Source organism: Oryzias melastigma, linkage group LG4 (assembly GCF_002922805.2).
Source record: "Oryzias melastigma strain HK-1 linkage group LG4, ASM292280v2, whole genome shotgun sequence".
Lineage (NCBI taxonomy): Eukaryota > Metazoa > Chordata > Actinopteri > Beloniformes > Adrianichthyidae > Oryzias > Oryzias melastigma.
The window spans coordinates 18509181-18532519 of NC_050515.1; the positions used below are offsets into that span (position 1 = coordinate 18509181).

Sequence of the window (23339 nt, forward strand, 5' to 3'; positions counted from 1 at the left end):
ATAACAAGTATTTCTCTCAATTTTTTAAGAAAAAGAAGCTTCCTAACTTGACCCCTGAAGTATTTAATCAGTAATAGCTTCAAAGCTAACGTGAGATCAGACCTTAAATTTAAGAAAATCTTTAATATATGGAAGTTTTAAAGAACGTTTCTTTGTTCTTAGATGTGAAACAGGTGGCAGGGGATCCTGGGTGCAACAAATATACTTTCACAGTAAAAAATATTGCTTTAATGTCACTTTTTTCTCGCTTTTATTCCTAAAAATGTTCAAATGTTTTGTTCCCAGGTGGTGATGTCCTACCTGTCCTTCCTCTGTGCTCGTCTGCTGGACCTGCGGAATGAAACCAGAGCTGCTCGGGTCATTCAAGGAGCCTGGAGGAAATACAGACTGAAGAAAGATCTGCAGCTTTATGAGGTTTGGTCATTTGTTTTGGTTCTGTTGGGCTTAAACTACACCATTTCTCTTTTGCAAAAAAAAAAAAATTTTTTGTTAACAATAAAGTTAACTTTTTATATTATATCCTTGCTTTTCTATGGTGTTGCATTTACAAATGTAGGTAAATGAAGTTATTCTGTTTAGAAAATGGCCTTGTAGTGTTTCAGTGAAAAATATAATAAAAGTTGCAGTTTTTTATTTTAAAAAATACATCAAACTTTAATAAAGAAATCACTTTCCAATTACATTTGGTTTGCAGAAAACATATTTGATGAGAGAAAGACTTGTTTCTACTGGGAGACCAAAAATATACGGATAACATTAAATCCACCAATTGAGAACATCTAATTTGATTGCAATGTTTCTGTTTGGATTCAGGAAAGAAACAAGGCTGCCTTGAAGATCCAGCTTGTGGTGAGACGTTTTCTACAGAAGCGCAGAGCTGAGAGGCGAACTCGGGCTGCAGTCCTCATTCAGTCTGCCTGGAGGGGCTTTTTAGCCCGCAAAATTCTGAGGATGCAGAAAGAGGCCCTGCTGCGGGCTGTGCAGCACGAGGCAGCAACCATTATCCAGGTAGGTTTTTACCGAAGCAATTAAAGGTAAAAATAATAAAACTTTAACTTGTGATAAAGGGTTTTTCAAAAGAGATGCATTTTTCTGGATAGTTTGAGTCATATGAGTTCAAATATTATCCTTAACATTATCTTAAATTTTGATGCGACCTGATGAACATTTACGCTTTTACCAACTGTGCATTTTGTTTTTTTTTTCCATTAAAGTTGCTGTTTTTTTGTTTTTTTTTATTCTTCCTTTAATTTTGGGCTTTATCTCACATATACAGGCTCAATGGAGGATGTTTTCTACCTTTAAGGCCTACCACCGCCTCAGATATTACACAGTGTCAGTACAAGCCCAATGGAGGATGAGGAGGGCAGCTGCCTCTTATAGCAAAGTCTGCACAGCGGTCAGAGTCATCCAGAAGTACTCCCGAGCTTGGGCTCTCTCCAGAAAGCAGCGGGACCGTTACCTCCTACTCAGGAGCTCGGTGGTGAAACTGCAAAGAGCTTTTAGGAGATGGAGGGCTAGAAAAATTGAAGAGGAAAATCATGCGGCGGCAGTGATCCAAGCAGCTTTTAAGAAGTGGTACAACCACAGGATGGCAATGAAATATGCTGCCGCGGTGAGAATTCAGTCCTGGTTCCGAATGCGGGTGTGCTATCGTGACTACAGGCAGATCAGGAGGAGCGCTGTTCTCATTCAAGCTTACTGCAGGGGCCAAGCACAGAGGCGCTGCTTTCAGATGCTGAAGCTGCAGCACAATGCTGCTGGTGTCATTCAAAGGGCCTTCAGAGGCCACGTCGTGAGGAAGCAGGTGCTGGAAATGAGGCGTGCCGCGGTCGTGATCCAGCGGCGCTTTAGGGCCTCAGTGAAAAGAGATGCGCAAAGAAGCGCATTCTTGAGGATGAGATGCGCCGCTGTCGCCATGCAGGCGGCGTTTCGTGGAAAGATGGCTCGAGAGATGCTGAAAAAGCAGCACAAGGCAGCAACGGTGATCCAGGCAGCCTTTAGGGAGTGGGCTGCCCGAAAGCAGTACCTCGCCTTGAGAGGAGCAGCTGTTAGGGTACAACGGAGGTACAGAGCTGCCGTTCTGGCTCGCAAGACAAAGGCACAATACCATGCTTTAAGGAAAGCCACCCTCGTTTTACAAGCCAGCTGGAGAGGCAAAGCTGACAGGAAGAAAATTGAAACGTGGCATCGGTGTGCAACTTTGATACAGGCTTCCTATCGACAGCACAGAATCCAAACCCAGTTCACATCCAAGAAGGGAGCAGCTTTAGTCATTCAGCGTCAGTACAGAGCTTTTGTTGCTGGGAAGGAGATGAGGGGAATATTCTTGCAGAAACGAGCAGCTTCTATAACTCTTCAAGCTGGATTTAGAGGCATGAGAGCAAGATCTGAGCTGAGGAGGAAGCACCAAGCTGCAACAGTCATTCAGTCTTGGATTAGAATGTTTTTGTGTAAGAAACGCTACTTCTTGATGCAGTGCGCAGCAATTATCATCCAGTCCAGATACAGAGCTCTTCTGCTGTGCAGGGCGTCACAAAATGAGTTCAGAAAGAAGAAGCAGGCCGCTGTAAAGATACAAGCCACGTTCAGGGGGTTCAGAGTGAGGCGGGAGCACCGGAGGAGGATGGCTGCTGCCACGGCGATCCAAGCTCAGTTCAGGATGCACAAGATGCGTATGGCTTACCTAGCTGCCAAGTTTGCAGCCATTATTATTCAGGAGCGCTACAGGGCCCAAAAGCTCCGGGATCAAGAGCTGCAAAGCTACAAAAGAATCAAATCTGCTGCTGTGGTTATCCAGGCTGCATACCGAGGATGCATGGTCAGGAGGAGGATGGCAGAACGCCATCAAGCTGCAACAGTCATACAGAGAAGGTTTCTGACAATCCAGGCCAGAAAGCAATTCCTCAAACTCATGTCAGCAGCTCTCACCTGTCAACAGAGGTATAGAGCTCTGAGCCTGGCAAGAAAAGTCCGCCTGGATTATCTGTCAAAGCGCAGGGCTGTCGTTTGTTTGCAGGCAGCTTGGAGAGGATACGCAGTCAGAAAGCAGTTGCGTGTCCAGCAAAAGGCGGCTGTGATTATTCAGTCTCATTTCAGGATGCACCAGCAGCAAACTCGCTACAGGAGGCTCTGCTGGGCCTGCAAGGTGGTGCAAAAACAGTGCCGGGCTAACAAACAAATGAGAGTGGACATGCATGCGATGAAGGCCATGAAAAATGCTGCCATTGTCTTACAATCTGTCTATAGAGGCATGAAATCTAGAAGAATCCTCAAGCAAGAACATCAAGCTGCAGCAGTTATCCAGAGATCTTTCAGAGCACACCGTGAACACAGGAGCTATCTGACCTTAAAGTCTTCAGTTCTGAAGATTCAGCGCAGATATCGAGCCAACATGGCAGCAAAGAAACAAAAACACCAATATCAACAAATCAGAAAAGCATCAATTGTTCTACAAGCCGTCTACAGAGGTCAGCAGGTCAGGAAGGAGGTTAAACGTTGGCACCAGGCTGCTACTGTGATCCAATCAGCTTTCAGAAGGTACAGGGAGGAGGTCAAGTTCCAGGCCATGCGTCTGTCTGCCATCATCATCCAAAGACGCTACAGAGCTCTTCTGCAGGGGAGGAGAGACAGAGAGAACTTCTTGAGGATGAAACGTTCTGCTGTGGTTCTTCAAGCAGCTTTCAGAGGTCACCGTGTGAGAAGTGAAGTCACAAACATGCACTCAGCAGCTCTCGTCATTCAAGCCAATTTCAGGAGATTCAGACGGCAAAAAGCATTCAGGACACAACGCTGGGCAGCTGTAGTCCTTCAGCAGAGGTTTAGAGCCCAAAAACAGAAACGACAAACAGTAAAACAATATCAGGATGTGAGAAAAGCTACAGTTTTGCTTCAAGCTGCTTTCAGAGGCATGAAATCCAGAAGAATCCTCAAACAAGAACATCAAGCTGCTGCAGTTATCCAGAGATCTTTCAGAGCACACTGTGAACACAGGAGCTATCTGACCTTAAAGTCCTCCGTTCTGAAGATTCAGTGCAGATATCGAGCCAACATGGCAGCAAAGAAACAAAAACACCAATATCAACAAATCAGAAAAGCATCAATTGTTCTACAAGCCGTTTACAGAGGTCAACAGGTCAGGAAGGAGGTTAAACGTTGGCACCAGGCTGCTACTGTGATCCAATCAGCTTTCAGAAGGTACAGAGAGGAGGTCAAGTTCCAGGCCATGCGTCTGTCTGCCATCATCATCCAAAGACGCTACAGAGCTCTTCTGCAGGGGAGGAGAGACAGAGAGAACTTCTTGAGGATGAAACGTTCTGCTGTGGTTCTTCAAGCAGCTTTCAGAGGTCACCGTGTGAGAAGTGAAGTCACAAACATGCACTCTGCAGCTCTCGTCATTCAAGCTAATTTCAGAAGATTCAGACAGCAAAAAGCTTTTAGGAGACTACGCTGGGCAGCCGTAGTCTTTCAACAGAGGTTTAGAGCCCAAAAACAGAAACGACATGCAGTGAAACAATATCAGGATATGAGAAAAGCTGCAGTTTTGCTTCAAGCTGCTTTCAGAGGCATGAAATCCAGAAGAATCCTCAAACAAGAACATCAAGCTGCTGCAGTTATCCAGAGATCTTTCAGAGCACACCGTGAACACAGGAGCTATCTGACCTTAAAGTCCTTCGTTCTGAAGATTCAGCGCAGGTATCGAGCCAACATGGCAGCAAAGAAACAAAAGCACCAATATCAACAAATCAGAAAAGCATCAATTGTTCTACAAGCCGTCTACAGAGGTCAGCAGGTCAGGAAGGAAGTAAAACATTGGCATCAGGCTGCTACTGTGATCCAGTCAGCTTGCAGAAGGTACAGGGAGGAGGTCAAGTTCCAGGCCATGCGTCTGTCTGCCATCATCATCCAAAGACGCTACAGAGCTCTTCTGCAGGGGAGGAGAGACAGAGAGAACTTCTTGAGGAAGAAACGTTCTGCTGTGGTTCTTCAAGCAGCTTTCAGAGGTCACCGTGTGAGAAGTGAAGTCACAAACTTGCACTCTGCAGCTCTCGTCATTCAAGCCAATTTCAGGAGATTAAAGCATCAGAAAACCTTCAGGAGACTACGCTCGGCAGCCATAGTCCTTCAACAGAGGTTTAGGGCCCAAAAACAGAAACAACATGCAGTGAAACAATATCAGGATGTGAGAAAAGCTGCAGTTTTGCTTCAAGCTGCTTTCAGAGGCATGAAATCCAGAAGAATCCTCAAACAAGAACATCAAGCTGCTGCAGTTATCCAGAGATCTTTCAGAGCACACCGTGAACACAGGAGCTATCTGACCTTAAAGTCCTCCGTTCTGAAGATTCAGCGCAGATATCGAGCCAACATGGCAGCAAAGAAACAAAAACACCAATATCAACAAATCAGAAAAGCATCAATTGTTCTACAAGCCGTTTACAGAGGTCAACAGGTCAGGAAGGAGGTTAAACGTTGGCACCAGGCTGCTACTGTGATCCAATCAGCTTTCAGAAGGTACAGAGAGGAGGTCAAGTTCCAGGCCATGCGTCTGTCTGCCATCATCATCCAAAGACGCTACAGAGCTCTTCTGCAGGGGAGGAGAGACAGAGAGAACTTCTTGAGGATGAAACGTTCTGCTGTGGTTCTTCAAGCAGCTTTCAGAGGTCACCGTGTGAGAAGTGAAGTCACAAACATGCACTCTGCAGCTCTCGTCATTCAAGCCAATTTCAGAAGATTCAGACAGCAAAAAGCTTTTAGGAGACTACGCTCTGCAGCTGTAGTCCTTCAGCAGAAGTTTAGAGCCCAAAAACAGAAACAACATTCAGTGAAACAATATCAGGATGTGAGAAAAGCTACAGTTTTGCTTCAAGCTGCTTTCAGAGGCATGAAATCCAGAAGAATCCTCAAACAAGAACATCATGCTGCTGCAGTTATCCAGAGATCTTTCAGAGCACACTGTGAACACAGGAACTATAGGACCTTAAAGTCCTCCGTTCTGAAGATTCAGCGCAGATATCGAGCCAACATGGCAGCTAAAACTGAAAGGAACATCTACCTCCAGAAAAGGCAGGCTGCCATCTTAATTCAGAGGAGCTTCAGAACGTGGAAGGCTCGACAACTGGTAAGAAGCAAAAATAAGGATTTTAGAAAAAAATTTGTCCTTTTTACAAGGACCAAAACAGTATAACCTTTTTAGTTTAAAAACTGACTTGGTCAAATGCACAAACTGATAAGAATCTGTTTGTCAGGTTGTGGAAGCAGCACGAGCTGAGAAGAGACTGCGTTTCACAGCTGTGGTCTTCCATCATCTCTGTGCCATTAAGATCCAGAGACGTCTGAGAGCTCACTGGGCTTTGGAGTCGGCAAAGAAGCAGATCAACTCTGTAGTCACCATTCAAGTAAAAACTACCAACCGAGCAACTTCACATGAAAATAGTTCTCTTGAATCAACAAGTTATTTTTCTTTCTCCCTCAGCGATGGTTGAGAGCGAGGCAACAGAGGAGACGATACCTGGAGGACAGGAGGAAGCTGGTTAGCATTCAGAGAGCTGTCAGACGCTGGCTCGCCCGCCGCCACCAAGCTGCCTCCGTCATCCAGCTGGCTGTCAGGAAGTTCCTCTATGTCAAGCGCCAGCAGAGGGTTCAGCAGGGCATTGTGAAGGCTCAGGTATGGACGTCGCATCAAAAAACATGAACACTTGGGATCCGCAGATTTGATCTTTTGATTTTTTTGTCTTTTTCCTCTCTATTCTATAGGCTCTGTGGAGAGCTCACTGCTCCCGCCGAAGGCACGACAATGTCAAACTCGTGAAACTAAGACATCGATTACGTCAAATTTCTGCTGCTGTTCGAGAGGAAGACAAACTGTGCAACAAGACGTCCTCTGCACTGGATTACCTCCTTCGATACAAACACTTCTCCTACATTCTAGAGGCCCTCAAAAACTTGGGTACGTTTTGATCTTTTGGGTAGACGAGGATTCTGTGTTCTGTAGTAGCGTTTCAGCTGGAGGTCAGAGGGCACTGGGGTTTTGTCAGCGTGCATCAGGATGCATGTTCCTGCTTTAGTGTTGAAATCAGAGTTGACCCGAGACAACAGGAACTGTGGGAAATCCTGTTCCTCTTATGTGTTGCAATATCAAAACTGCTGGTCATATCAAAATCAGTGTGGTGCCTCTGCAGTGAATGTCAACAAGAGTTTATGTTTTAAATGTGTGTGCAGAGACGGCTACCAGGCTCTCACCTGAGTGCTGTGAGCGGTTGGTGGAAAGCGGCGCCACCAACGTCATCTTCACGCTGATCCGCTGTTGTAACAGAAGTGTCCCCTGCATGGATGTCATCACCTTCTCCATCCAGATCCTCCTCAACCTCTCCAAGGTATTAAAGATGCTGATCGAGACTCTTTGTGACATTTAATTACAAAAAATATTTTAATAGAAAAAAATAGCATACATATATATACTATACAACAAAAACTTTAAAGTTGCACAGTACTGCAATCTTTTCAGATACAGTAGCAAATGTTAATGTTAAACAATATCTGCATTTTTCTTCTTTTTTGATTGACAACATACCGGTAAATATATATAAAAAAAGATTAACCTTAAAAAAAAAAGTAAGGTTCTCGATGTCAGATTGCAAAGATCAAACAAATATAATCATATTAATACATTGCAGAACATATTAGACATTATATTTTAAATGGGATCAGTCTTAATCTAAGCGCCGTTTTGAATGAAAAGTGTTTTTAAGCGTGGGTTTCTGAGTTTTGCATTCAAAGCTCTTGCAGGTCAAAACAAGTCAAATTTTGATCAGAGTCTCAGATTTAATAGTCATGTATAGATGGCGTCCATTTTAACTTCTGGAAGTGCCAACCGTTTGAAAATTGATCTTGGAAGAGAAATTAATAATTGCGGTTTGTGCCCGGCTCAAATTTTATGAAACCAAATCTGTATATATCGCAACAGAAAAAAAGAAGAGAGCATGATTTGCACAGCTGTGACATTTCGCAGCAAGGCTCTTCTAACTTCTGGTGGTAGACATGCGCTGGTAAACGGTAGAAAAAGAAGAAGCACCTCCCTGTTCGTCCAGGGCAGGGGTCTGCAACCTGAGGCTCTAGAGCCACAGTGGCTCTTCTACCCCTCCACAGTGGCTCTCGGGCTGAAGAAAAATAAAAGAATTGTAATTTTTAAAAGTATGGCTTGCTAGCTTAGCATTGATTTCATTTATTTTAGTAAAGTTCATGAGTTTATGGCTGAAGTGAACCTAGATACTGTAACAGTTTTTATATCCCTGCTGACATTATTAGGTCTTGTTTGCTCTGCACTTCCTCCAGAATACACAGATTACAAATACTAGGCCAAACTTTGGTAAAAAGTCTGATCTTTTCTGATTGATGAGTTTATTTTATGACTTTAAAGTACATTTGATCTTATGCTGCATAACAATGGTTAGCAGCTATTGAGAGGGGAGTGGCTAAAATATACAGATTTGTGTATTCTTCATATACTTGTTGTATTGGATCATTAACAAATGTTTATGTTACAGTTAACAGCAGTAGTAAGTGGGGAAAAAGGATTCAAGGATTTATATTGTTAAGAATGACTGTTCACCTAAAGTATAACGAGAGAAAAAGTAATTTTTGTCTCGTGTTGTTTATTTATTGTTTAGGAATAAATTTGCTTCACTTGAATGTTCCTTTCTGAGACAGGAAGTCTTTTATTTTGAAAAAAAGTCATATAAGCTTCTGTCGTATGCTCTTTTACAACGTAAATGTTCATATTTTTCTTTTTTTTTTTAATGACGATGAATTAGTAAATTGTAGTGCTTTAAAGCAACTTTGGGCTTTGAGAAAGTGTCTGAAAACTTTTGTCTCCAACTGTAATAACCAGCTAGGCCTGGAGGTGGTGCTCACCAACACGTTTAGCCCAAATGTCTTCTTCATTGAAGATCGTTCTTTGGAACAAATGTGTTTGTTTTTTCTTTCTGTCTTTGCTGTTCATTTTCATTTCCCTAAAATTGAGCTTCTCCTTTTCTTTTTGTTCACTTTCTCTTCTTCAAACCAAGTTTAGCTTTGAGTTGAACTTGTTTTTACATCTTAGGTAACTTTGTGGCGAGTTTCTGTTCCTTATTGTTGAGTTTTGCAAAGTCTACACTTTTTAAAAATAAAACTACAACTTTAGCGTTAGTAGAAATTTTCCAATGTATTTTTTGTTTAATTAGCTTACATTAGAATAGGGGTCTTCAACCTGCAGCTCCAGAGCCACGTCTGGCTCTATTGTTAAAGAAAGATACAAAGCTTTTAGTTAAAAAAAAAAGTACCTTTAAGGTAAAGTTAAAAAAAAAAGGACGGATCACTCTGCAAGTTTCTAAAGCACAGTAGTCATAGTGGTTTGATAATCGAGAACTAAACATTTTTACTTAGCTGTGTTTTCATTTTAGAAAGTTAGATTCCCAAATTTCTGGCTAAGAAATACAACAAACTTATTATTAATTATTAAGCTAGTTATTAATTAAAATGACCCCCCCATGGTTAACATTACACTATGAACCACTAGATTTGCTCCATCGACATGAACCTACAGTATGTGACACAGGAAGTCTTTTATTTTGAAAGGAAGTCTTGTGAGCCTCAGTTAAATGTTATAAACTGTTTCAAATTTGGAGAAAAAATATTTTCTTATAAAGTTTGTTTTATTAGTGCCAAAAAATGATATGATCTATATTTTGCGTAAAAATAACAAAAACATAAATACAAAGTAGTGTCTTATTTTCTAAAGGATGTGTGGCTCCTCCTGGGTTGTGATCAATGAGAAATCGACTTATATGGCTCTTTAAGTGTTGAAGTTTGCAGAACCCTGAATTAGAAAAACCTTTGACATTTAAGACTCAATTGAAAACAAAAAATGAAACTATTTTTACCCCTGTTGTCTCATTCGTCCTGCAAATGCCCTGTAGAAATATAATAATTTCTGCAATCCATATAAAATAATATATTATGCCAGTTTTTTTTTCTTTTTTTTTTTTTAGAGCTTTTGTACACAAATAATTTTATTATATCTTCCCACAGATGCTTTATTTCCTTTTCTCATTGTCGTTTTCCCTTGCAGTACCATAAGACCATAGAGGCGGTGTATTCAGTGGAAAACTCTGTGGAGACGCTGCTGGATTTGTTGCAGAGATACCGAGAGAAGGCGGGGGATAAAGTGGCAGAAAAAGGCGGAAGCATCTTCACCAAAGCCTGCTTCCTTCTCGCTCTGCTCCTGCAGGACAAACGGCGCGCTGAGGTCCACAGCCCACTCAGACACCAATTAGTGTTGTGTTTTAACTTTTTCTTAAGAGGAGAGAAAAACAAACACCCTCTTTTCTCTCTTTAGGCTGTCATGAAGCTGCCTAAAGTCCTGGATAGGATCCGCAGCATTTATCGGCTCACTGCTCGAAAACACAAGATGGACGCAGAAAGGACCATCTTGAAACAGAAAATGAACGCCTCGATAAACGGGAGCTTCTATGTTCCTGCAACGCCCCGTAAATCCCGCCCTGTACCAAAGTATGTCCTAAGGATGCGCATAAATGATTCAGAATCAGACTGATCGAGTTGTGCACACTAACAGCGGTATTGTTTGTTTTTTAGGTTTGCGCCGGAGTGGGTCCTCAGAAAGGATAAACTTAAAGACATCGTGGATCCTCTCAGAGCCATTCACATGGTGGCAGACACTCTGTCTATTGTGTTGTAAATTAAAAAAAAAGTTTTACTCAAAACTACTTTTTTCTTTTTTTAAATACTCGTTCTTTCATTAATTTTACTTTGTAAATAATAAACTTTTCATGTTTTCTGACATGTTGCTTGGTTTCCATTGTCTTTTTTTGTACTATTTAAAACTATTGTGAATGAAGCTTAAATCACCACTTCTATTAAAACTGCAGCTTATGCCTTTTAATTTCAGTGGACTTTTTTTCTTATTATATAGATTATATGCTTCTATGGGTAGTGTAATCTGTATAAAACACAGATTATATAATAAACCCCGGATCACTTCTAACATCAATGTTCTTCTGAACAAGAAAAAGCAGACGTTCAGAGATAGTAATGAATAAAAAATCTATGGCAGATACATTTGGAAAGAACACTATTGCACAATAACATGAGGATGATGGCTGGTACACAAAGAGGAATCTTGTTCGAGAGATGGATTAGGAAAAAGCAGATTTTAACCAGTTTATGAGCAGGTTCTAAAGTGCTGCTAAAAAGCTGCTGACATCAACATGCCAGACACGTTTCATCCACCATTAAATGAAATTTGGGCAGGACTCAGAAGACTTCATATGTGTTAAAGTAGAAGGGGATGATGGTGTCTTCCTAAAGTTACTGAAGGGTAAAGCCAGAGCCAATCCAGAAGCTGCTCTAGCAGAGTCTGTAATAAAAAGATCCTGTTGGTGTGGAAGACCTATTTCTTGTTTGCAGTGCCCAAAACAGAATAACCTCCAAGGCACAATGATTGCAATCCTTAATATCTGGATGATTCTGGTACAAATGTGAAGATTGTTTTTAAAAACATTTAATTGCATTAGCCCCTCCATTCTGAGAGATAAATAATCTAGTCTGTAGGTAGACCCCTCCATCTCTTTGATTGAGAACTATCAATATCCCAGGATGTCAAAGTGAGCAATTGTGTTCAGGGAAAGTTGGAATGCCAACCTGGCACAGTGCCAGGTGCTCCACCTGGCACTGTTTTAGGTCCCTCTCTGTTCAAGCGTCAGACTTTAGAGTCCTGTCACATACAGAAGTGTTTGGATGACTGCAGTGGTGGTATGTGTGCTGTGTAGTCAGGAGGGGAGTACAAGAACTCAGAGATTGGAATGAAAAGAACTGCCTTCCTCTGAACACCTTCAAGACTAAAAACCAAATTCAGGCTTGCAGGAAAAAAAACTTTTTTTCTTACATTACTTAAAAAAAGTTGTATAGAACAAAACATGTTTTAATTAATTAAAAATATATAATTTTCTTGATCAAAAAATAACGCACTATTAAAAAACATTTTTTTAATAGTGTGTTAAATCATAATCTTCAATTCTCCTAAATTTCAAAGTCTTGCTTTACTTATTTTCTAAATGTCCCCATTTTTAAGCTGTATATAAACCATTGTTATGTTTAAATAGATACAATAAATTAACACTTCAGATTTTTTGTTTTTTCTGACAAAGTGCCCTTCAAATGTTTTATATTTTATAATCTTTATGCACAACTATTTGTTCAATGACTAAATGCATTTTTATGGAAATTATTTTTAGACTGACCTTTCTAAATTGTTCAAAATTAGGACTTTGTTATTATATTTACTGCTGCACCAACCTGTGTTTTTGCAACATTTTGTTTATATTTGAAGTATTTGTTCAGAAAGTCAGTTCCAGTCAGCAAGAGCTTTCAGAGGTGGGAAGACCAGGTCGTCTGACTGATAAAACGCCAGCTTGCTCGAGACTCAAGTTCATTGACATTGCCTGGAAAAGTTCATTGATTTAGTGTCTACTATAATCATCAACGATAAGGCAGTTTAAAAGGACAAGTATTCATCAAAAAAGAAAATGAACAACATAGAAAAATGCAGAAGAAGCAAAAATATCTCTGCAATTTTGTTCTACATTTAAGTCTAAGAGAGAACATGTTATATTTTCAAAATTCAAGTTTAATATGTTTAGAAGATGCAAACAAGTTCAATTACATCTGAAAAAGTATTCTCTATATTTTACACATTCACACACAATACAGAATTATGCAATGCAGGAAATAATAAGCTTTTAACTTTTTTTTAATGAATTTTTCCTTTTACTATCCTAAAAAATGTTTACTTTTCCCTCTGTAAATGTTTGACAAGGTTGTCTAGTCATCACGTAATTTCCAGTTAGCGCACACTCTCAGTGGAGTGGGAACAAGGTTATCACATTTGAAGATCCGTTATCTTCGGCTCAATCAATTGGATTTACCTTTGGTGCTGTTGACCTTTCATATTTAAACACAGTTTCAAACGACTGTCATACGTTTTCCTGGCAATTCTTTCTTATGTAAAATGAACTGTCCAAGTCTATCTGTGACTTTTAAAGGCTTATCTGACACAAAAACATAGAAGAAAGTGATGAAGCTGTCAAACATTGTATTACCATCTATTGTCTTAAACACTTTTCCAAAAAGAAAAAAAAGCAGTCAAACATACAGTCCATCTTGTAGATAAAACTAGGTCATTCAAAGAGTCAAAGATACCAAATAAAGTGTAAAACTTTGATCACTCTTACTGTAAAAGATGGATAAAAATACGAATGGCATTATTATCAAGCCTCTATTAATATGATTGAACTGACAGACTTGCAAAAAAGACTGAGATAAAAAATGTGTGTGAAAAAAAACAGGAAAAAGACATTTTACTCAAGGGGTGAATTCTGTGTTTGCATAATTTGGGATGGCCTAAAAATCAATAAAACCCTCCACAGGTCCACAATGTACAAAAAATAGTATTTGTGCATTCACATCTGCCATTGCACTGATAATGGTTAGTGTCAGGTCACCTTACTATTGTTATTTTTTTACATTTTGAGGCAGTTTTACAGCTAAAATAGTTATGATAATAAGTATAAAAAAATTCTTAAAGGCTGTTTACTAGAAATTTATTCATAAGTATGTTTTGCAAAGAGCTCTTACATTTTTACTGTGAATGGTGTCATACTTCTGGCTACATGAAGTTTTAGTATTAGTTGTTTTGGGCTTTTATGTACAAATCAAACATAAAACACTAGTATTTTTTAAATATTTGGATAATGTAGCTGTCATTTGGACAATTACATGCTGCACATGGGGAATTCTCACACTTTCTAAACTGAAAAGTAAAGGTAAAAGAGTCCAACTTTTCCTTATTTTTCCTGGTTTTGCTCATATTGTTTTCAAAACTGCATACTCAGCAATATTATATTTTAACTATTGGAAACTTCTTAGCCAAAATAGTCAAAACTGTGAAAAATAGGCACCCCCAGAAAAATAGTTCAGCACCAGCTGTTGCCACTCAAACAATCAACCTTGTTTGGTGAGATAATCATATAAAAGCTGCTCCTGCTGACTAGAGTTACTGTCAAAAATCTTTTGCTTTTTGGGATTTGCATTCAGGCAGCTGCAGCAGAATGAGGTCAGTTTTCTTACATTAGCAGAAACATGTTTGTGCTCTTTCCTCTATAAAAACAAAACTTGCATTTATGTTTTGACAAAAACCTACTACTCACTTCAACTTCTTAAATTTAACTCTTTCTGCAGGGTGTTGTGGATTTCCTGTCTGCTTATTGGAAGCATCACCTGCTATCCTCAACAAGGAGGTAAAGGGACACTAGTCAAAGCACAGGAACTGACTACAGCTACTTCCACTGAATCCTGACTGTTTCTCCTCAGGCAGTGGTGTTCCTCCTTCCATGTGGCTTCCACGTTCTGGACAAGCTCCATCCAAGCCAGGCTATGAGGAACCCTCTGAGCAAACTGGTGGCCATGACAGTTCCAGCAGCTTTCCCTGGTTGTACAGCAGCAACACTGCTGGAGGTGGACACCTACGCTTGATGCAGGTCATAGCTGATGACTTTTCGATGTTTAAAACTAACATTTTTCTTCCAGGTCCTTCAGACAGTGGAATCTTCCAGCCCATGTGGTACCCTGCAATGCCATCTGAACAGGAACCATCCAAGCCGTCCCATCAGAAACCTACAGGACAGTCCAGCACTTATGGCAGCTACAGTGGTCCCTACACTGCTGGGGGAGCCTACAGTTCCTCTGGCTCCCAGCAGTACGGTGCACCGAGCAGTCAGTCTGGAGGCGCTGAGCAGGAGAGCTGGAGCTCTTCATCTGATGGTGACGATGAGGAGGAGCCCGTCTTCACTCCAGTGAGCGAGGAGGATCAGGTGTACGCTTTCAAGTCTCGTTCTCGCTACAACCAGAAACGGCTGCTGTTCAGTCAGTTCCGCTACACCCCAACAGAACCACGGCAGCATCAGGATCCAGTGTTTCCACACACGGGCAAAACATCTCAACACGGCAAAGGTCCAGTCAAAGGAGGCTACTGAAGATCCCTGGTGAGACTGCCTTTTTGAGAATGTGGTCTCTGTAGCTTGTAGTAATTACTGATTTCTGACTTTCTCAGGTCCCCATCCTAAACATGAGCTGCTGCTTCAGTCTGCAAGTCAAATAAATGGTCTGCAAACATTCTTGTGTCCTGAGCTCTTTTGTAAAAGTTCTTCAGGTGTAGTGTTTTGATGACTGAGCAACAAAACTCTTCTGTTGTTAAAATCTTTTTTTTTTTTTTAATTGGAATTTATAACATCCAGTCACTTGTACAGTAAATGTTGTGGAAAAGTTTGACAGAACCACTTGTAAGCTGCACAATTCACAATGAAATTGACCATCCTGTCAAACTCTCTGAACTGCCATCTACTGAATTAGGCATCTTCAATCTGAACCCAACAAGTGCTAACCAATAGTTTGAAGAATTGCTTAAGACAGGATAATTCTCAAACAAGGTTGGTAGCTCTTGCCATTTTATGAAATGGCAAACTGAAGCTACAGTTTTTCATGGGTCAATCCACCTGTCGATTATTCTGGAAGTGCACATTTAAACTGAAAAATGACAGATTAAAGAAACTTAAACAGAACAACCCCATTATTAAATACTGGGTTGAGCAGAAGTTGATTTGGAGTATAAAGGTTAATACCCACAATGTGATTTGTGACAAATTTGCATGACCCACCCCTTTTCACCACACAGTAAATTCACTGCTCACCACTTGTCAAATGTTTCTGACGTTACGGCCGCATATGGGAGGAGCTACCAGCTCTGTCTGTGGATATCTCATTTAGTATGAATGGAAGACATACAATGTCGAGGAATTAGGTTTCGGTGAAGATTTCTAACATCAGTAATTGTGTCTCCATGTTTGAGCTATGATTATTTAGGGATTTTCCCAGTACAGGGGGCTGTGTCTGCATGACAGCCGCTTCTGCAATCTTTCTGTGGTTCAGCTTGAAGACTGTTTCATTTTAATCCGAGGGGGGGACAAATTTAGGAGACTTTATTTCTTTTAAATGTTTCAAAGAGACCCAAACTGGTAACCCCCGCAGTATCTCTATTTGCGGGCATGTGGACCGATTGAGCTCCGCCACAGGAGCGAAAGCCACTGATCTGTTGGGCACCGATTAGGTTTTATGCAGTTCCGGTGCCAAAGCGGTTCTTTGGTTTCAATTCCTAGTCTGTGCCAATTTTGGTACTTCGCTCTCCGCCCTGCACTTCCCAGTATCTATTTTAAGCTCCATGTTCACCGCGCTCCCCACAGTGGCTCTCTCTCTCTCCTGGCGTGTGGAGCGGGCGAGCCCCGCTGGTCCGGGAGGCTGTCCGGCTACAACCAGAGAACCGCGCGCCATGACACAAAACGCTTGTATTGGTTTATTATTCTACCCGCTGATGGTCACTGGAAAAGTCCCGTGCCCAAAGCTGAGTTCCTGATTGGCAGATGGGACACAGCGACTTGTCAAACTTCAGGTATTTACATTTTGCCGCCCGCCGCCCAATTCATGCCTCGTCGCTCAAATCGAGCTGCTTGCAGACCTTCGCGTCGTGCTGGCCTCAGGGCTTCAATTTGCCTCAGAGCGTGTCTGGGCCATTGAATAACATTGGAGATGGCTGTCCCTGCCGCCCAAATCGCGATCGGTATGAATGCACCATAAGACTGATCATAGCATGCAAGACATCAGGGAATACCTCTTTTTGAAACCTATTCACAGTTGTCATGTAATGTGCTATTCTTAGATTGTTTACATTAAAAGTGGGGTCATTTCAATTATTTTTTACCCTCACTGGTGTCTGTGGAAGACATACAAAATTATCCAACTTTGTCCACCTTTGCCATAGGAGGAATCATGCATCAATGTATGGGTGGGGTCATCTGGACCACATAACATAGGATGAAGGTTAAGGACCTGCAACATATAGAATTTCTAAACTTGCTTTAAATTAATACCAAATGTGGAGGCTTCTAAAAATGTCTTCTTTTTGTTTCTTAGATTTTAATGTGCAAAGTTTGCTTCAATGTATTTTCACCTTCTCCCATACCATTGGTAATAATAACTATCCTCTCCAAGACCCAAACAAGTATCCAGATTTCAGTGTTTCTAGGTTTACTGCAAATGAGTCAAAACTGTTGTTTTGACCAACACAACAAGGGACAGTGTTGCTCTTTGAAACAGACTATCTTGTTCATTTTCCTAAGGTCTCACCAACATATTTTTATTCTGACCCCATCAATACCCTGTGAAATAAACTTTTTTTGAACAACCAACAATTTTACTGAAATGTACAATGGTAAAATCAAAATTTTCCGGGCATGGAGAGGTGTTCTGGGCATGTCCCACTGGGCGGAGGCCCCGGGGAAGACCCAGGACACGCTGGAGAGACTATGTTTCTCGGCTGGCCTGAGAACACCTCGGGGTCCCCCCAGAAGAGCTGGAAGAAGTGGCCGGGAAGAGGAAAGTCTGGGTATCTTTGCTTAGACTGCTGCCCCCGCGACCCGTCCCGGATGAAGCGGAAGAAGATGGATGGATGGATAAAATCTAAATTATTAAATTATTACAATATAAAGTTTTACAAAGACCTATAAAAACTCCCGTACAAAGTAACAAAAAATAGAAAACTGAGTGTTAATAGTTACATTCAATTTTGTGGATCATCAGATGTCACTGAGTTGAGATCTTAAAAAACCCCACAAAGTATTGATTCTTCATTCTATAAAATATTGGTTTCTGCTCATTCAACTTTTCAAGTCTGCCTTCAAAGTCACCAACACTGCAAAAACACAAACAGGGTTTACAAAAAGATGAGCAACTTTGAGAATACAGGTGGACTGCTTGCATTGTTCAGCAGCAGCAGCTGTTTCCAATCAGCAATCAGCTTGGTTACTCCTATGAACAGTTAAAAATAGCTCCAGCAAGTCATGGTCATAGTCAGAGGTTTCTGCTCTTTCCTTTTTGCTGGGCTAAAGCAGCTGCTGGACAATGAGGTATGGTTCAGTGTCAGTATTGGTGGTTGAATAATGTCCTTGATGTGCAATATTCTTTTAGATATAATTTTTTTTTTTTTCATTCTTGATGTCTGCAGGGTGTTGTGGATTTCCTGTCTGCTAGTTGGAAGCATCACCTGCTATCCTCAACAAGGAGGTAAAGGGATTTTAGATCATAGCACAGGAACTGACTACTTCAACTGAATCCTGTTTCTCTTCAGGCAGTGGTGTTCCTTCTCCCATGTGGCTTCCACGTTCTGGACAAGCTCCATCAAAGCCAGGCTATGAGGAACCCTCTGAGCAAACTGGTGGTCATGACAGTTCCAGTAGCTATCCCTGGTTTTATGGCAGCAACACTGCTGGAGGTGGAAATGCTCTGTATGGATCTCACAACTTGTCTTCTGCTTGATGCCTAACAAATCCTTTTCCAGGTCCTTCAGACAGTGGAAGCTTCCAGCCCATGTGGTACCCTGCAATGCCATCTGGACAGGAACCATCCAAGCCATCCCATCAGAAACCTACAGGACAGTCCGGCACTTATGGCAGCTACAGTGGTCCCTACACTGCTGGGGGAGCCTACAGTTCCTCTGGCTCCCAGCAGTACGGTGCACCGAGCAGTCAGTCTGGAGGGGCTGAGCAGGAGAACTGGAGCTCTTCATCTGATGGTGATGATGAGGACGAGCCCATCTTCACTCCAGTGAGCGAGGAGGATCAGGTGTACGCTTTCAAGTCTCGTTCTCGCTACAACCAGAAACGGCTGCTGTTCAGTCAGTTCCGCTACACCCCAACAGAACCACGACAGCATCAGGATCCAGTGTTTCCACACACGGGCAAAACATCGCAACATGGCAAAGGTCCAGTCAAGGGAGGCTACTGAAGATCCCTGGGGTGAAGCTCACATCACTGAGGATATGCAGTCGTTTTAGCACCTGGCAGTGACTGAATTTACATTCAAATTGTAAAAAGATGCACAGTAAAACTGACTCTTGATCAAAGTTTTCCCTGTTTCTTTTACTGTTAACATTTCAGGCGCTTGACAATGTAGACACTTCCACGAATTTTTGTAATGTTTAACTTTGCATTTTAAGAAATTCACCAACTGAAGTATTTTTCCCTCACACACCCTCAAAGCTTTATATTTTCTATATTGCACAAGTTCTTGATTTCGTACAAGCACTTCAACTAAAGTGCAAGTAACTATTTGGAACAGCTGTTGTGAACCTGCAAGCATGGGTTATGTGTAATTACATGGCCAGTTTTGCATTAAGTGGGGAAAAAAAACACGACTAAATGTTTAAAGTAAAAATCAAACGCTGACTCCTAATCATCGTGGACAAATCTCCATCTGGATGGAATTTCTTAACTGTCATTGTATACATTTAAATTTACTTGACAAAGGGAGCTAAATTAGTCAACAGTGGCACAGACACTTTGTGCCTGCCACACTGCACTCGGAAGAGGGGATGCCTTGGGTTTTGCACCTGAAACCCTTGTGTATGGAGCTGTAGCACAAGGGTTTCCTGTACACTACATCCTGAAGAGCATGTGATTTGTCAGGATGCACTCAGTATGTTAGGCCTTTCAGCCTGTGCTTCTCAAAGCTAAGTGGTGCTGCTCTGATTGGGTACAACAGCAATTCAGCCACCAAGTGAACTGAGTTCCAGTAAAACGAGTGCTTCAGGATTTTGGACAGCTCCACGCTCCCAACCTTGTGGGAACAGTTTGCAGCGGTCTCTTCCAACACGATTGTCCAGTGCACAAAGCAAGGTCCATAAAGACTGATGACAGTCTGGTGAGAATTAACTTACCTGAATCCCAGGAATTAGAGCAGAAAGTCAGGTTTTCTCCAGTGTGAGACCTGACCAATAGGCTTTTGGACGAGTGGTCAATTTCTATCACTCACCTTTTGGAGAACCTTCCCAGAAGAGTTGAAGCCGTAGTGGACTGACATTTAATCTTATGGTTAATAGTAAGACCCTCATGTGTCAAGGCACAAAGTGTACATTGGTCTCTGCAGTCTTGCACATTATGGCAAGGCATCTTGTTCCAAAACCACTTTAACAGCAGAGTTACTGAAATCAAAACTATTGCCCATGCATTTCAATATTAGAGCTCTGTAGCTAGTACTAATGCACATTACACACAAAAATTAAATAAAGCAATTAAGACTTCAACTGCAATAAGCTCATTTAAAACTAGATGTTATAGACAATTTATTTAATAGACTTCCACAGGATCTTGAGCTCAGAAAAACGTGCAGTTACAAAGACCACACATCCTCAGTGACGCGAGCTTCACCACAGGGATCTTCAGTAGCCTCCTTTGACTGGACCTTTGCCATGTTGAGATGTTTTGCCTGTGTGTGGAAACACTGGATCCTGATGCTGCCGTGGTTCTGTTGGGGTGTAGCGGAACTGACTGAACAGCAGCCGTTTCTGGTTGTAGCGAGAACGAGACTTGAAAGCGTACACCTGATCCTCCTCGCTCACTGGAGTGAAGATGGGCTCGTCCTCATCGTCACCATCAGATGAAGAGCTCCAGTTCTCCTGCTCAGCCCCTCCAAACTGACTGCTCGGTGCACCGTACTGCTGGGAGCCAGAGGAACTGTAGGCTCCCCCAGCAGTGTAGGGACCACTGTAGCTGCCATAAGTGCTGGACTGTCCTGTAGGCTTCTGATGGGACGGCTTGGATGGTTCCTGTCCAGATGGCATTGCAGGGTACCACATGGGCTGGAAGCTTCCACTGTCTGAAGGACCTGGAAGAAAAATGTTAGTTTTAAACATCCAAAAGTCATCAGCTGTGACCCATATTAAGCGTAGATTTCCACCTCCAGCAGTGTTGCTGCCATAAAACCAGGGAAAGCTACTGGAACTGTCATGACCACCAGTTTGCTCAGAGGGTTCCTCATAGCCTGGCTTTGATGGAGCTTGTCCAGAACGTGGAAGCCACATGGGAGAAGGAACACCACTGCCTGAGGAGAAACAGCAGGATTCATTTGCAGAACGTGTCATATTCAGTTCCTGTGCTATGATCTAAAATCCCTTTACCTCCTTGTTGAGGAAAGCAGGTGATGCTTCCAATGAGCAGACAAGAGATCCACAACACCCTGCAGACATAGATAAAGTTTAATTTTCTGTAGTCTCTTAGGGGGGGGGTGCACATGTAACCTAAAAACTATGGAATCAAATACTATCTCAACAATGTTCCAGTGAACAGACATAGACTTTGACACTCCACCCAAACTACCCACCTCATTTTACTGCAGCTACCCAAATCCCTTAAAATGAAACTGCAATAGAGAGACACCGTAGCAGTTCCTTTTATTTGATCTTCAGATCAGCTGGTTCTGATTGCTGAGTGGACACAGCTGCCTTGAGTGAACACATTACACCTGTTTTTTTAAAGAGGCCAATCCCATTTGTCTGACATGTGTATGTGTATTTGTCAAAGGTAATGACAATATTAACTAAATGTTGAAAACACTGGTTGGTCTTGCAATAGAATAGATGGTGACCTGACCAGGATGCATCAAGCCTTTGCCCAACAATAGCTGGGACATGATCCAGTAACCCAGTGACCCTGAAAATTATTCAGGATTATTCAGACAGTGGATGGATGGATACAGTTTATATTAAACTCTACAGTTTTGTATTTCTCACTTCCCGACAGTTGGATTTGCGGAGTGAAGCTAATGCTATCAAATGTGTTTTGTTTTATTGTGAGATATAAAGGTCGCCAAATAGGTGATAAGGAAAAGCTAGAGAATTTAAGCCAGCATGGGTCTTAAAGCTTGTGTTAAATGTAAGGTTGTTAAATACTGAGACATTTCATAAGCTGGGGAACAGGGGGATAAATTGACTGCACAGGTAAAAGTGGAAACCTAAACCTCACATTGATTTAAGTGAATTCAACTGATTTTTCCAATTAAAACTGTGCCAAAAGGCGACTCAAATATGTATAATTTCTAAGTATACTCAAGTTTCTGACAAAAAAAAGTAAAATGTCCAATGTATGCTTTGATATAACAATTACTTTTTTACACACTAGCTGATGTGAAATGCACTCAGGCTTAATATTAAAATATTTAATAGTGTAGAGGCTTGGACAATAGTTTAAAAAAAACAAAACAAAAAAAAAACAGACACCCTTTACATTAAAAAAATGCAATTTACTTAATTTCATTGTTATTTGTGTGGTTTGGTTTCCAACTCTTTTGAGTTGTTGTGATTCCTAAACCAATTGCTAGGTGGCAGCACCGTGCACAACACTATGGAATACGGTGCACAGACCATTTAAAAAGAACTGGACAAATCATGCGCTGAGGTCCCCCATAGGAAATTCACTGCCTTCGGTCCTCGCACAATCAGGCCAGAGCCTTCACCGTCACTTCCTGGTATGTCTACCGCGATTTCAACCCGTCGACAGCGATTAGTCTGAGTTGATCTGAGTCACGTTTTTAGGGGGAAGTACTGTCAACCAATCAGGAGTGAGCTTGTTCAAAGCCCACAGTCCTCCCTCTAAAAATGGCGTTGAGGAATCTGTCAAAGTTTATAACTTGAATAAATGCCAATACAGAAAAAAATATAAGAAAATAGTATTAGAATGAACGTGTTAAGAAGGAACATCAGAGCAAGCATGGTTATTGTGACGAATAAAATGACAGAAATAACTGTTTCTCAATGGAAGTCTATGGGACTTTGGCCTTCTTGCAACCCACGGGTACTTCCTATTTGGAACACGGAAGGAGAGGGGGTTGCGTTGCTGATTGTTATCCACGTCAATGGGTGCACCAGAGAAAGAATAAATCTTCTTGGTGAGTGCTACTAGCAATTCAACACATGTGCTGTCTATTTCTCATCATAGGTTAATTATAGCTGTGATAATGTAATGTGCTAACATACTTAGTTCTCCATGTTTTTGTTTAATGTAGTACGATTCAAGTGTTGCTCCTCTTTCACACTCCCATCAGGGGGATTGGGAGTGATTTTAGATTCCTGGTGATCACCTGTGCTCCTGCTTTTGGCATCTCGGGAGTGATTCCTGGTGGATCGTCTGTGCTCCAGTTCATGGCCGTGGACTATGCTTCTGGCTGTCCCAAATTCCTATCTGGCTGAACTCTTCAAATATGCAGTTGTCCAGTTAAGCCAGATTGACGGTCTCCAAATCGCCCATCAATCCTGGGAGAGGATTTTTCCTTCATTTGGGGGGATCCTTAAGGTTCCCACCCCACCAGGATGGAGGGTCCAAGGACAAAAACAAACCATTTGTCTAGAG

At 41.6% G+C, this 23339-nt stretch overlaps 4 protein-coding genes across 9 annotated transcripts in view; 3 read left to right on the forward strand and 1 right to left on the reverse strand.

Annotated features, from left to right (window-relative positions):
• Positions 1-10840, forward strand: part of aspm (assembly factor for spindle microtubules) — a 20121-nt gene extending 9281 nt beyond the window's left edge. For 2 of the 3 annotated variants that reach the window (XM_024278578.2, XM_024278581.2), the window contains 10 exons: positions 286-414; positions 814-1008; positions 1277-6118; positions 6246-6395; positions 6473-6664; positions 6754-6946; positions 7219-7373; positions 10106-10282; positions 10373-10545; positions 10630-10840. In XM_024278578.2, the coding sequence (XP_024134346.1) occupies positions 286-414; positions 814-1008; positions 1277-6118; positions 6246-6395; positions 6473-6664; positions 6754-6946; positions 7219-7373; positions 10106-10282; positions 10373-10545; positions 10630-10732 (6309 nt within the window). In that variant the 3' untranslated portion in view covers positions 10733-10840. The remainder of the gene's footprint in view (positions 1-285; positions 415-813; positions 1009-1276; positions 6119-6245; positions 6396-6472; positions 6665-6753; positions 6947-7218; positions 7374-10105; positions 10283-10372; positions 10546-10629) is intronic. The other variant, XM_024278580.2, reaches the window with a different exon arrangement.
• A 3179-nt stretch (positions 10841-14019) lies between these two features.
• The window catches only part of LOC112150346, a 14531-nt gene continuing 5211 nt past the window's right edge, over positions 14020-23339 (forward strand). The window contains exons 1-5 of one of the 2 annotated variants that reach the window (XM_036211590.1): positions 14020-14164; positions 14290-14348; positions 14422-14565; positions 14638-15092; positions 15161-15222. In XM_036211590.1, the coding sequence (XP_036067483.1) occupies positions 14160-14164; positions 14290-14348; positions 14422-14565; positions 14638-15083 (654 nt within the window). In that variant the 5' untranslated portion in view covers positions 14020-14159 and the 3' untranslated portion in view covers positions 15084-15092; positions 15161-15222. Of the gene's footprint in view, positions 14165-14289; positions 14349-14421; positions 14566-14637; positions 15093-15160; positions 15223-23339 lie in introns of those variants that run through there. The other variant, XM_024278572.2, reaches the window with a different exon arrangement.
• Positions 17922-23339, forward strand: part of LOC112150344 (hornerin) — a 10632-nt gene continuing 5214 nt past the window's right edge. Inside the window, exons 1-4 of one of the 2 annotated variants that reach the window (XM_024278575.2) lie at positions 17922-18065; positions 18164-18222; positions 18287-18430; positions 18497-19063. In XM_024278575.2, coding sequence (XP_024134343.1) covers positions 18061-18065; positions 18164-18222; positions 18287-18430; positions 18497-18942 — 654 coding nt within the window. In that variant the 5' untranslated portion in view covers positions 17922-18060 and the 3' untranslated portion in view covers positions 18943-19063. Of the gene's footprint in view, positions 18066-18163; positions 18223-18286; positions 18431-18496; positions 19064-23339 lie in introns of those variants that run through there. The other variant, XM_036211588.1, reaches the window with a different exon arrangement.
• LOC112150345 (34 kDa antigenic protein homolog) overlaps positions 20266-23339 on the reverse strand; it is a 4654-nt gene continuing 1580 nt past the window's right edge. Inside the window, exons 1-4 of one of the 2 annotated variants that reach the window (XM_024278576.2) lie at positions 21316-21428; positions 21113-21171; positions 20893-21036; positions 20269-20820 (exon numbers count right to left, since the gene is read on the reverse strand). In XM_024278576.2, coding sequence (XP_024134344.1) covers positions 20375-20820; positions 20893-21036; positions 21113-21171; positions 21316-21320 — 654 coding nt within the window. In that variant the 5' untranslated portion in view covers positions 21321-21428 and the 3' untranslated portion in view covers positions 20269-20374. Of the gene's footprint in view, positions 20821-20892; positions 21037-21112; positions 21172-21315; positions 21429-23339 lie in introns of those variants that run through there. The other variant, XM_036211589.1, reaches the window with a different exon arrangement.